Source organism: Carcharodon carcharias, chromosome 11, assembly GCF_017639515.1.
Source record: "Carcharodon carcharias isolate sCarCar2 chromosome 11, sCarCar2.pri, whole genome shotgun sequence".
Lineage (NCBI taxonomy): Eukaryota > Metazoa > Chordata > Chondrichthyes > Lamniformes > Lamnidae > Carcharodon > Carcharodon carcharias.
This window is the reverse complement of record NC_054477.1, coordinates 13,580,235-13,593,415: the sequence shown is the minus strand read 5'-3', so window position 1 is coordinate 13,593,415 and position 13,181 is coordinate 13,580,235. Positions and strand designations below refer to the sequence as shown.

The 13,181-nt window shown below is 44.6% G+C and overlaps 1 protein-coding gene across 6 annotated transcripts in view; it reads left to right on the top strand.

Moving 5' to 3' along the window:
- Window positions 1-13,181, top strand: part of gdpd4a (glycerophosphodiester phosphodiesterase domain containing 4a) — an 88,040-nt gene that overhangs the window by 73,649 nt on the left and 1,210 nt on the right. For 5 of the 6 annotated variants that reach the window (XM_041199437.1, XM_041199438.1, XM_041199434.1 and 2 more), the window contains 3 exons: window positions 2,236-2,383; window positions 5,298-5,380; window positions 6,746-6,825. In XM_041199437.1, coding sequence (XP_041055371.1) covers window positions 2,236-2,383; window positions 5,298-5,380; window positions 6,746-6,825 — 311 coding nt within the window. The remainder of the gene's footprint in view (window positions 1-2,235; window positions 2,384-5,297; window positions 5,381-6,745; window positions 6,826-13,181) is intronic. The other variant, XM_041199439.1, reaches the window with a different exon arrangement.

Sequence of the window (13,181 nt, the reverse complement as noted above, 5' to 3'; positions counted from 1 at the left end):
ACTAAACTATTAACAACGCCTTCTTTAAACCATTTAATTGGAGAGGATGACACAGATGGTAACTATACAGCACTAGTAATCCAGAGATCCAGGCTAATGCTCTAGGGACATGGGTTCAAATCCCACTGGTGGGATTTAAATTTAATTAAAAAGGAAATCTGGAATTGAAAGCTAGTCTCAGTAATGGTGACCATGAAACCATTGTCATAAAACCCATCTGGCTCACTATTGTCCTTTAGGGAAGGAAATCTGCCATCCTTACCTGGTCTGGCCTACATGTGACTCCAGACCCACAGCAAAGTGGTTGATTCTCAACTGATCTCAAGGGATGGGCAGCAAATCCTGGCCTTGCCAATGATGCTGAACGAATAAAAAACGAGCACTTAGTCACTTTAATGATTAGCTGTGACTCAGTGGGTAGCAATCTCACTTCTGTAGTCCAAAGGTTGTGGGTTCAAACCCTTGTTCAGAGAGTTGACTGTGAGGTCAGCCTGACACCTTACCAACGGAGGGAGTGCTACACAGCTGAGACACTAAAGCTGCCTGATCTCAGGTGGATATTTTTTTTTTCTTTTTCATTCATGGGATGTGAACGTTTATTGTCCACCACTAATTGCCCTCGAGAACGTGGTGGTGAGCTGCCTTTTTGAAAAAGATGCCATGGTGCTACTCCGAAGCAAGGCCGTGGAGTCAGAAGCGGTGTCCTGGCCAGTATTTATCCCTCAATCTACAACGCACACACACAAAAAAAAAAAAAATCTGCTCATTATCACATTCTGGGAGCTAGCTCTGCACAACTTGGCTGCCGTGATTCCTACTTCCAAAAAATGGACTCAATTGGCCATACAGCGCTTTGGGATGCCCTGAGGTAGTGAAAGGCGCTATATCAATGAAAACCTTTCCTTTCCTTTCAATAATAGCTACCACTGTGGCTTACTATTTAGCCACTCGCAGTAGAACATGCGAGGGCACTGGGGTGGGACTGGAGGTGGTGGTGGGGAGCTCAGGGTCAGGCTTGACTGTGATACCCTCTGTGGCTGAATAGCCCAGTACCATTTCCTTTCTAGACATGGGCACGGTGAATGGTCACTTGGGCAAAGGTGCCAGAGGGTCGCTCACTCTGTGGAATCATAACACGGCAAAGAGTTGGGGCTTTCAGGGACAAAAGGGTTTAAAAGTTGGGGGAGGGTGGGGGAGTGGTGAGGTTGGTAATGAAATAGACCTAATTAAAGAAAAGAAACTGACTAAGATGTTTGGGAATTTAAAATTAAAAGCACAGCAAAGACAACAAGAACTGCCCTGGTCTTATTTATAAAGCTGGGCTTTACAAGTTGGGGAGGATTGAGGTTGTTATAATGAAAGTAGTTTGAGGGACGTGTATTATTTAACCTGTGTCCCACTCTCAGTTTAATAAAGGCTCAAGACTGTACAATGATGCTAGTTATTACAACTTGCTCCCATAACAGCAAAGCCTGCTTAATACGAAAGGGGAGGCCTGATGTTATCCCTGGCTCAGAGATCATGGGACTCTCAGAATAACAGTGCAGTACTGTCTATTGTGGGTTCAAGTCCGACTCCAGGCACTTGAGTCCGAAAATCCAGGCCGACACTGTAGTGTTGTACTGAGGGAGTGCTACACTGTCGAAGGTGTGGTCTTTTAGATGAGGCGTTAAACCAAAGTCACGCCTGCCCTCTCAGGTGGACGTATTTCGAAGAAGAGCAGGGTGCCCTGGCCGCTGCTTATCCCTCCACCAACTCGCAGAAGCTTGTGGGGAGCACAGACACCAGCACGTAGATCAGATGACCTGGCCATTAATCGCACTGCTGTTTGTGGGATCTTTCTGTGTGAAAATTTACTGTCTCCTTTCTTTTGGTTCTGCACTGAAGCCGCAAATTAAGCAGTAGCAATTAAGGGCAGTTTTACATTACTCTTAATTGGGGGCTAACAGCAGGAGAGACATGAAGACTCAAATCACCTCTTCCTGTGCTGTTGCTTTCATAAGCACGGGCTGCGGCTGCCTGTAGTGATTTTCACGTGGAATCCTCACAGGCAGTCGGACAAAGGAGACGCCCGAGCCCTCGTTCCCGGCTGCATTTGAACCCAGATCCCCCCCCCACCGAGGACCTTATCGCAACCAAACAGCCCCTCATTAATGCGTGAACCTGTGCCCGTTCGTGATTTATTTTTGACAAAAAGGAAATGATTGCTGACCCTTTTATCTCTCATGACCGCAGAATGTACGCAGCTTCAAACATCAGCACCAACCTGTACGTTGTGAGCGAATTGTGGCTCTTCTCCTTGGTGTGGTGCGCAGGCGCCCACTCCGTCATCACCAACGCTCCCCAACAGCTGAAGGAACTCCACCGGCCCTGGTTTCTAATGGTAGGTTGACCTGCCGTCCGGACTGCTCCAGGCTTTCCCCCTCGGGAAAGCTTCCTCCTCCGCTGGCCTCAACCCTTTTACGGAGAGTGCAGCATAGAACACCGGTGGTTGCGCGCCCCCCCCCCCCCCCCCCCCCCCCCCCCCCAAACCCCCCTCCACCGTCTCTTGCTGTGAAGTGCCAGCAAGTAAATCCGTGACCTTTCAGGAAACGCACGTAGGCTGTAGGCTGGCACCATGGGAGTTGCCCATCTGGGAAAGAGTGTTCTAAACTGGCAACGTGCCAACTGGGAAGGTTTATTGTTGAGTAAAGGTTGCTGGAGGGTTATAGAACCAAGGTAGCTAAATGGAATTAGAGTGAGACCAGCCATGATTGAACTGAAGGGCAGAATGGACTCGAGGGGCTGAATGGCGGCTTCCAGTTCCCATGCTCTTAAAAGCCAACAGAAACTTCTCAACAGTCTCTGGAAAGTTGGCAACTCCAACACATATAATAAAGGTGTCACATGTAAACAAATAATTACACCAAAAGTGCAGTGGGACACAGGCAGGTAACTGAAGCTGTAGGTATACCCCAGCCTGCCTTCACTCATATTGAGGGAAACAAATAATGTAATGCAGTTCAATTGTTGAAAATACAAATTTATTTTCTGAGGGAGTTGGAGTATAGCCATCCACTCTTAAATACCTCACCCCTAAATATTTTGATTTTTGACACTTTATTTGGTGCATTTTCCGATGTTTTGCAGGCGCAATGAATATGGTCTTTGTAAATCCTTTTCATATGAAAGAAAGGGTTAATTTACTCAGATTTATTCAAAACTACTTTGGCTTGGATTTTTGTCTCTTGCACTCAGAAGTAGCAGGTGATCCAGCATTTCAAAAAAAAAGATTATATTTCTTTGGAAAATTGTCCAGTAGCAAGCAGTGTTAGCTGTGGCTCGGCGGGTAACAGCCTTACCCCTGAATCAGCAGAACGTGGGTTCAAGTCCAACTCCAACTCCAGAGACTTTTCAGCATACAAATCCCAGCTGACACTCCAGTGCAGTACTTAGGGAGGGCTGCACTGTTGGAGGTGCCATAAACGATCTGTTGGTGCAATTTGAAGAGGAGCAAGGGAGTCTGAACTAGTGTAGTAGCTTATATTTATCCCTTCACTAAGATCGCCAAAATAGATTATCTGCTCATTTCTCATGCTGCTGTTTTAGGAGCTTGCTGTGTGCACTTTGGCTGCCCCATTTCCTACGCCACAACAGTGACCACACTTCAACATTGGCTGTAAAATACTTTGGGATTTCATGAAAGGCACTGTACAGATGCAAGACTTCCTTACATTTATTTTTCTTGGCGAGGGTATTAATGCAATCAGAACTACCCTATTAACGGCCTTGATCATCTTAAACACCTCAAATTAAATCACTCCATAATCTTCTATATCTAAGTGAATACGCGCCCAGTCCATGCAACCGGTCCTATAATTTAACCCTTTTCTCCCTGGCATCGTTCTGGTGAATCCGTGCTGCACCTCCACCAAGGTCAAATATCCTTCCTGAGGTGCGGTTCCTGAAACCAAACATAATTCAGTTCAATGATTTGGATGAAGGGACCCGAAAGTATGGTGGCTAAATTTGCTGATGACACCAAGATAGGTCGAAAGTAAGTGTGAAGAGGACATCAGGAGTTTGCAAAGGGGCACAGTGAATGGGCAAAAATTTGGCAGATGGAGTAAAAGGTGGGAAAATGTGAACTTGTCCACTTTGGCAGAAAGAATAGAAAAGCAGCGTATTATTTAAATGGAGAGAACTCAGTGGTACAGAGGGATCTGGGTGTCTTGGTACATGAATCACAAGGAGTTAGCATGCAGGCTTTTTTTGCATGTTTGTTCATGGGATGTGGGCATTGCTGGCTAGGACAGCATTTATTGCCTTTCCCTTATTCAGAGGGTATTTAAGGGTCAATCACATTGCTGTGGGTCTGGATTCATATGTAGGCCAGACCAGGTAAGGATCTCAGATTTCTTTACCTAAAGGACATCAGTGAATCAGATGGGTTTTTAAAACAATCAGAAATGGTTTCATGATTTTTGCTGAATTAAAATTTCACCATCTGCTATGGTGGGATTCAAACTCCGGCCCCCATTACCCTAAGTCTCTTGTCTAGCAACAATACCACTAAGCCACCATCTCACCTCAAGTGACAAGCACCCCAAGTGATTAGGAAGGCAAATGGAATGTTAGCATTTACGGCAAGGGGAATGGAATATGAAAGTAGGGATGTTTTACTGCATCTGTACAGGGCCTTGGTGAGACCACAGCTGGAGTACCATGTACAGTTTCAGCCTCCTTATTTGGAAAAGGATATAATTGTGTTAGAAACAGTTCAGAGAGGGTTCATTAACTCAGCCTTGGGATGAATGGCTTATCTTATGAAGAAAGGTTGAACTGGTTGGGCCTATGGCCATTGGAGTTTAGAGGACTGAGAGGTGATCTTACTGAAACATATAAGATTCTGAGGGGTGGATACCAGGAGGATGTTTCCTCTTGTGGAGGAGACTAGAACCAGGGAGCACAGTTTAAAAATAAGATGCAGATGAGGAAATTTTTTTTCTCTCAGACAGTTGTTAGTCTGTGGAATTCTCTTCGCTAGAGAGCAGTGGAGACTGGGGGTGGGTCATCGAATATATTCAAGGCTGAGTTTGATAGAGGGAGTCAAGGGTTATGGGCGGCAGACAGAAAAGTGGAGTTGAGACCACAACCAGATCAGTCATGATCTTTTCGAATGGTGGAGCAGGCTTGAGGGGCCGAATGGCCTACTCCTGCTCCTAAATCCTATGTTCCTAGTTACGTGCTGTAGATGGGAAGAATGTGAGTATCTTAAACACTGACGTTACTTCTTTCATTTTCATTGCTCCCTCCAGACCCCTTCTCAGTACAAAATGATGTGGATTTCATCAGATGTTGTATCAGCTGCATTGATCATAATGATATTTATATTCAGTTGGTAAGTAGGAACTGAAATTGTCTTTAATGTTTTGCTCTCAGAGTGTGGATGGGGCTGCCAAACTTACCTTCATTTCCAACTCGGAGTTTTTGCTAAAGAAATAACATTTCCATAGCAACTTTCACAGCCTCAGGACATCCCAAAATGCTTCACTGCCAGTAAAGTACTTTTCAGATGTCGTCACTGGCTGCTACATTTACAGCATTACAACAGTGCGCACAGCAAGATTCCAAACAGCAGTGTGGTAATGACCAGATAATTGTTTTTTGTGATGTTGATTGGGAGATAAATATTCGCCAGGGAGATCTCCCCTGCTCTTCTGCCTTGGGATCTCTTACACGCACCTGAGAGGGCAGGCAGCGCCTCGGTTTAAAGACTCACCCAAAAGATGGCACCTCTGACAATGTAGCCTTCCTTTAGCATCGCACTGGAGTGTCAGTCTGAATTGTGTTCTCAAATTGCTGGAGTGGGACAGGAACCCACCACCTTCTGACTCAGAGGCAAGCGTGTCATTACTGACACACAAGCCACATCGAGCTGGTGTGGTGTTGGCTTTCTCCTCCAATCTCTACTGCCCTCTTGGTGATGGGGCTTTCCTGAAGGTGTTAGGTCAAAAATTTCAGGGTTTCGATCCAGCAGCAATGAGGCAAGAGGTGACATATGTCTACGTCAGGATGGTGTCTGACTTGGAGGGGATGGTATTCCATTAATCATTTTCTTGTGGGAGCTTGCTGCAAATTGGCTGCTGCGTTTCCTACATTACAACAGTGACTGCACTTCAAAAAGTACTTCATTAGCTGCGAAGCGCTTTGGGGCATCCTATGGCTGTGAAAGGCGCTATATAAAGGCGCAATCTTTTTCCTTTTTCTCTAGCAACCAGAGCTTATACAAAGTATTCTAAGTATGGGTGGGGTGGGGAGAGGCAGTGGGTGAAGGTGATGGGGACACCAATGATTTAGGAAGTGGCAAGAGTACCTCACTATTTTGTCTCACCTTCTAATACCTGCCAACCGTTGAGTAATCCACACAGCTATGTGGGGGAGCAGGGTTCATTGTTTAAACCGCACTGACTAGTCAATGACCACCAATTGCATTCCTATGAAAGATCTGGTCTAATTTTCATTGATTTTGTTGGGCAGGTTTTAAACACAGGCAGCGGCAATTGTATATCCAGCTAGTGAGTTAAAACTGAGCCCACTGTGCCTACAGATTCTGTGACTGATTTTTGGAATGATAGGGATTGTAATTTTCTTCTCTGGCCTAATGGAAAATTCTCGAGTTACCAAAACAGCTGTTCGGTAAAAGCGGAGGATACTTTTCCTTCAACTCAATGAGTTCAGTTTCATTTTAATTTGGTCCATTCAGGTGGAGAGAAAACGGATTATCATGTTTTCCAAATGGGAGAATTAAGAGTGAAAACTTGGTTTACAGCAAGTTCCAGACAAGTACGTATCAAAGTACATTTATAATGGCACCTCTAACGTAGTAAAATGGGAGCATAATCAAAATGTAACATGCAGCAAGATGGGACAGGTGACTAAAAGCTTGGTTAAAGTGGTAGTTTTTGAAGGAGGAGGGGCGGAGAGGTTTAGGAAGGAAATTCAGAACTTATGGCCTAGGCAGCTCTGAGTGATGGAACAATGAAGATTGGGATGCACAAGAAGCCAGAATTGGATGAGTGCAGTGATATCAGAGGATTGCAGAATTGGGGGAGGCTATAGAGAGGGGTGAGACTTTGGAGGGATTTGAAAATAGGCGTGAGAATTTTTGAAATAGTCTGGCAATGCGCGATTTAGTCAGTCACTGTAATGAACTGATGTACCAGACAGGTTTCTTACTTGAAACAAATAACTTTATTAAGGAGCTTTTTTAGAAGCTACATGCTTGAACCAGGTCCATGACTAGAAAGCTCTGCCTCTCGGATTACCCACGCTTAGGGTTCATTTGTCAGTACAATCATGTGCTATCCCTAAAGGCAGTAGGAAAGGCTATACCTACAATCACTACATTTCCTGCCCCTTTAGTTTTTTTTACATTTCATATTTACAAAGAATATTTTAATCCACAACATATACATATATACACAGGTCACATGATTGAAGATCATGTCTCTGAGGTGGTTTTCTAATTTGGTTAGGGTGGTGTAGCTCTACCACTTGAGATTCTCCCACTGGATCGACATGATCAAGAACTGCAGCATCAGGTACATCCTTAGAAAGTGGCAGTTCAGGATCAGACAACTCAGAGGCATCAGGTATGTCTATTCTAGGTCGATCTGGTACCTCAGGAATTGAAGGTTCGACATCAATTACAGGCGGAATAGCTGGTTGTCGGAATGTCTCTCTCCTCCTTAGATGATCCACGTGTTTTTGAACAATCCGGTCTTCCACTTCCACTTGGAATGACGAAAGTCCAGTTCCAGAGACAATTATCCAGGAACCCAACTAGGACCATTTTCAAAATTCTGCACGAAAGCTGTATCTCCCACAGTAAATCTTCGAGCTTTCCTATAAATGTTGTGATTCAATTTTTGACTACTCTGATTCTTCTCTATATTCCCCTCTAAGTATAGAAACACCAGACTTAACTTTGTATGAAGGCGGCATTTCATCAATAATTCAGATGGTGTTGAACCCATAGTTGCATGAGTTGTCGTATGATAATTGAGAAGAAAATGTGAAATTCGAGTTATGGAGTACCTTCGGAAAACCTCTCCATTCCTGATTTAAATGTTTGCACTGCTGTTTCAGCTAACCCATTGGATGAGGGATGATATGATGCTGTTTTAACATGTTTAATTCCACTTAAACTCATGAATCTCTGAAATTCTGTACTAGTGAAGACAGTACTGATATCTGAAATAATGACTTCTGGTAGGCCATGTACACTAAAACATTGGCGTGGCTTTTAATTGGCTGCACACGATGTTGGCGAGCTAACTTCACACACATCCATTCACTTAGAATGTGCATCGATGATCACTAAAATTATGGTACCGATAAATGGACCTACATAGTCTATATGCAGTTTAACCCAGGATCGACCAGACCACTCCCACGAATGCAGTGGGACTGAAATGGGCAACTTCTGTTGTTGCTGACACTGGAGACAGCGATTGACCATTCTTTCTATGTCACTGTCTATACCTGGCTACCAGACATAGCTTCACTCAATCATCATCTTGGAAATGCCTGGGTGTGCACTGTGAAGCTCTGTCAAGAGTGGCTCTCTACCTTGCGAAGGGACGACGACTCTTGAACCCCACAACAAGATTCCATCTTGACAACTTACCTCTGTTATACGGGCATGGAATGGTCTCATCTCTTCAGACACTGGTGAATTTGACCATCTTTGCAATACCATGTCTCGGACTTTTGACAAAATCGGATCTCCGCTTGTCCAATTTCTTATTTACTTTGAGCATACTGGTGAAGAGTCCAATAAATTCAGCACAAGCACAATTTCTTGTGGCACTGGAACACGTACAATGCTATGTGGTAACGGGAGACGACTTGAGTGTGTCAGCGTTTGCAATATGCACGCCATAAAGGTGCACTCATACACCATTAAAATCAAAGCCCAACATTGAATTCGTGCTGAGGCTATTGGCAGAATGGCTTTACCCTCACTGAATAAACTGAATTAGTGGTTTATGGTCCGACACTATGGTAAAATGTCATCCGTGCAGATACTGGTGGAATTTCTTCACTCCAAATATCACTGATAAACCATCCTTTTCAAGTTGTGAATAACCCTTCTCGGCTGCAGAAAAGGTTCTCGAGACTTAGCCAATTGGCCTTTCGGAACCATCTTCCATTCTGTGGGATAACACAGCTACCAAGCCATAAGGAGAAGCGTCACAAGTTAATATTCTTTTGATGGGTCATAATGCACTAGTAGACATGATGAATGTAATAGCCTCATAGACTCAGACATTTACAGCACAGAAGGAGGCCATTCAGCCCATCATGTCCATGCTGGTCAGAGATCTGACCACACTAATCCCATTTTCCAGCGCTTGGCCCATAGCCCTGGAGGCTATGGCAACACAAGTGAATATCTAAATACTTCTTAAATGTTACAAGAGTTTTTGACTCAACCACCCCTTCAGGCAATGAGCCTCCACCCTCTGGATGAAAAATTTCTCAACTCCCCTCTTAGCCTTATACGTCTTATCTTAAATCTATGCCCCTTGGTTATTGACTCCTCTACTAATGGAAAAAAGTGCCTTCTTATCCATTCTATCTTTGCCACTCATAATCCTATACACCTCTACCAGATCCCTTCTCAATCTTCAGTTCTCCAAGGAAAACAACCCCAGCCTAGCTTCTTGACTTCTGTGAAGGCTTCTTCCAGTTGTGGATTCCACAACCACTGATGGTTCTTTTTCAATAATAAAGTGTAAAGGGGCTAACACTGTTGACAAGTTTAGCAAGAAGCAACTACAATAATTTATCATGTCCAAAAAAGACTTGAGTTCAGCGACACCGGTAAGAGAGGGCACCTCCATGATTGCCCTAACTTCCTCCTCTCCTGGATGCAACCCCTTGGCACCCACTCGGTGACCCAAGTAAGTGACTTCTGGTGCTTGGAATGTACATTTCTCTTTCTTCAATCATATACCAGCTTCCAAAAATCTTCTTAAAACCTCTTCTGGCTTGGCCAAATGTTCGGCTTCCGTTGACCCTGTGATCAGAACATCATCCAGGTACAAAAACAGAAACAGAAATACCTGGAAAAGCTCAGCAGGTCTGGCAGCATCGGCGGAGAAGAGCACAGTTGACATTTCGAGTCCTCATGACCCTTCAACAGAACAACAACCTTCAAACAGGTTCTGTTGAAGGGTCGTGAGGACTCGAAACGTCAACTGTGCTCCTCTCCGCCGACGCTGCCAGACCTGCTGAGCTTTTCCAGGTAATTCTGTTTTTGTTTTGGATTTCCAGCATCCGCAGTTTTTTGTTTTCACAATCCAGGTACACTGCTTCTCGGGGAAGTCCTTGCAATAGGACTTTACAGGGTCCTTTGGAGGATTGCACAGGCATATGGGTAGGTGCATGTATTGGTACAGGCCCTTGTGCGTGTTGATGGTTACATATCCTCTAGACTTGCTGTCCAGCTCTAGCTGTTGGTATACACGGCTCATGTCCAGTTTGGTGCAGGATTTTCCTCCAGCTAGCTTAGTGTACAAATCTTCTATCCTCAGGATAGGATATTTACTTAGTTTGGCTGCATTGTTCACAGTCAATCTGCGGTCCCCACAGATGTGAATAGTTTGATCAGGTTTCATCACAGGGACTGTGGATACTGCCCATTCCAAAAATTGGGTTGGCTGAATGATGCCCAACTTCTCTAAGCAGCACAATTCTGTATGACCGAGATAGACAGGTTCTTGATTGGTAAGGGGGATCGAAGGTTACGGGGAGAAGGCGGGAGAATGGGGTTGAGAAACTTATCAGCCATGATTGAATGGCGGAGCAGACTCGATGGGCCGAATGGCCTTAATTTCTGCTCCTATGTCTTATGGGTCTTATGACTAGAGGCTTCCCATTCATCTGAAGGGTGACAGTTATTGGTTCAGTTTTTATTGCTTTGACATTATGTAGGGAATAGACACCCGTATCAGCAGCTTCTGCTTCTGTTATGTTGTGCACTTCAATCATCTTGGTCCGCTGTCTTGATTTCACCCTGCATTTCTTTATTACATGCCCTTTTTTGTGGCAGTAATGGCATTCTGCCTCCTTGAATCTACAAGTTTCCAGTACATGGTTACCCCCCCCACATCTGTAACAGATCAACTTCAGAGTTGCTGCTGAAATGCTTCCACTAGGTCATTTCATTTTTCAAGCAGCAGAGACCGTCTTCCGCTTTGCTGCTGACTCTCTGGTTTTTGGGCCACGCCCTGCGGTAGGTTCCCTCCCCAACTAAAGAACGGCGCCATGTTGCACGTTCTGTAAAGCCTGCGAGTCTCTCACAGCACTTTTCCGTGGCTAGCATTATTTCCAAGGTGCGCTTCAAATCGATATTAACTTCTGCAAGTAAACGGCACTGAATGGCGTTATCGTGACTGTCACAAACCAACCGGTCCCGCAACACGTCATTGAGCGTGTCTCTGAAGTCGCAGTGCTGAGTCAAACTGCTTCAACTTCGCTATATAAATTGCAATGAACTCACCAAGGGCCCTTACTCTGGAATTAAACTTAAACCTCTGCATTGTTACCAATGGCTTCAGCTGAAAATGTGCCTTCACAAGGCCTACCAATTTGTTAAAAGATTTAGAATCAGGCGCAGTGAGGGACCTCAGACTGCGGAGGAGGTTACTTGTCTCGCTACCACAGACTCTCGAAAGGAATTGCTTTCTGCTTCTTCTCTGCGTTTATTTCATTCACCACGAAATAAAAACCTTGGCACTCTGCAAACTGGCTGCAGTATTCCATGGATGTGTCATAAGGATAGATTCTGCTGAAGAATGGCATGACGGGTGAGTGTAGTCTTTCTAAGAAGTGAAGTACTCATATTCCCACGGCAGCATCGAACCTAGTTTATCCTCGTCGCCAATTGTAATGAACTTGATGTACTGGACAGGTTTCTTACTTGAAACAGATAACTTTGTTACAGAGCTCTTTTAGAAGCTACATGCTTGAACCAAGTCCATGACTAGAAAGCTCCACTCCTCAGATTACCCACGCTTAGGGCTCATTCGCCAGTACAATCACGTGACCCCCTAAAGGCAGTAGGAAGGGTTATGCCTACACTCACCCACAGCTGAGGAACATAAGAGGAACATTCCGGAAGAATAGGGAATTTAGAAGAAACTTCTTTACAGCAACAACTTACATGATGTAGCACCTTTAACGTAATGGAATGTCCCAAGGTGCTTCACAGGAAAGTTATCAAACAAAGTGTGACACTGATCCATATAAGGAGATATTAGGTCAGATGACCAAAAGCTTGGTCAGAGAGGTAGGTTTTAAGGAGTGTCTTAAAGGAGGCAAGCAAGGTGGAGAGGTGTAGGGAGGGCATTCCAAAGCTTGGGGACTAGGCAACTGAAGGCATAGCCGCCAGTGATGGAGCGATTATAATTAGGGATGAACAACAGAGCAGAATTAGAGGAGCACAGATACCTTGAGGGATTGTGGCGCTGGAGGAGATTCCAGAGATAGGGAGGAGTGAAGCCATGGAGGGATTTGAAAACAAGGACGAGAATTTTAAAATCAAGATGGAGGTTGATGGCAAGTCAATGTCCGTCAGTGAGCACGGGGTGATAGGGGAACTTGACTTTCTGCAACTTAAGACACGATAGCAGAGTTTTGGATGACCTCCATTTTATGGAGGCTAGAATGTGCGAGACCAGCCAGGAGCACTTTAGAATAGTCAAGTCTAGAGGTAAGGAAGGAATAGGTGAAGGTTTCAGCAGCAGATGAGCTGAGACATGGGCACAGTTGGGCGATGTTACAGACGTGGAAATAGATGATCTTATTAATGGGAAATAAGGTTGGAAGTTCATCTTGGAATGAATTGCAACACCAAGGTTGCGAACAAACAGAGGGAGTAGTGAGAATGTGGAGCTCATTACATGGAGTACATTACTTCAGTGAAGTACATTTCAAGGAGCAGATGAATTATCTGCAGTTAAGGGGCGCTAGGTAAGAATATGAGGGAGAAAGGAATAAAGAGTGATACTGATGGTTACATAAGGAAGATTGAGAACAGGCACCAGAATACACGGGTTGGCCTGTTTCTGTGCTGTATATTCTATGTAATATCTCCACCAAAACAGGGTGGATGAGTTACTTAGTCGGAC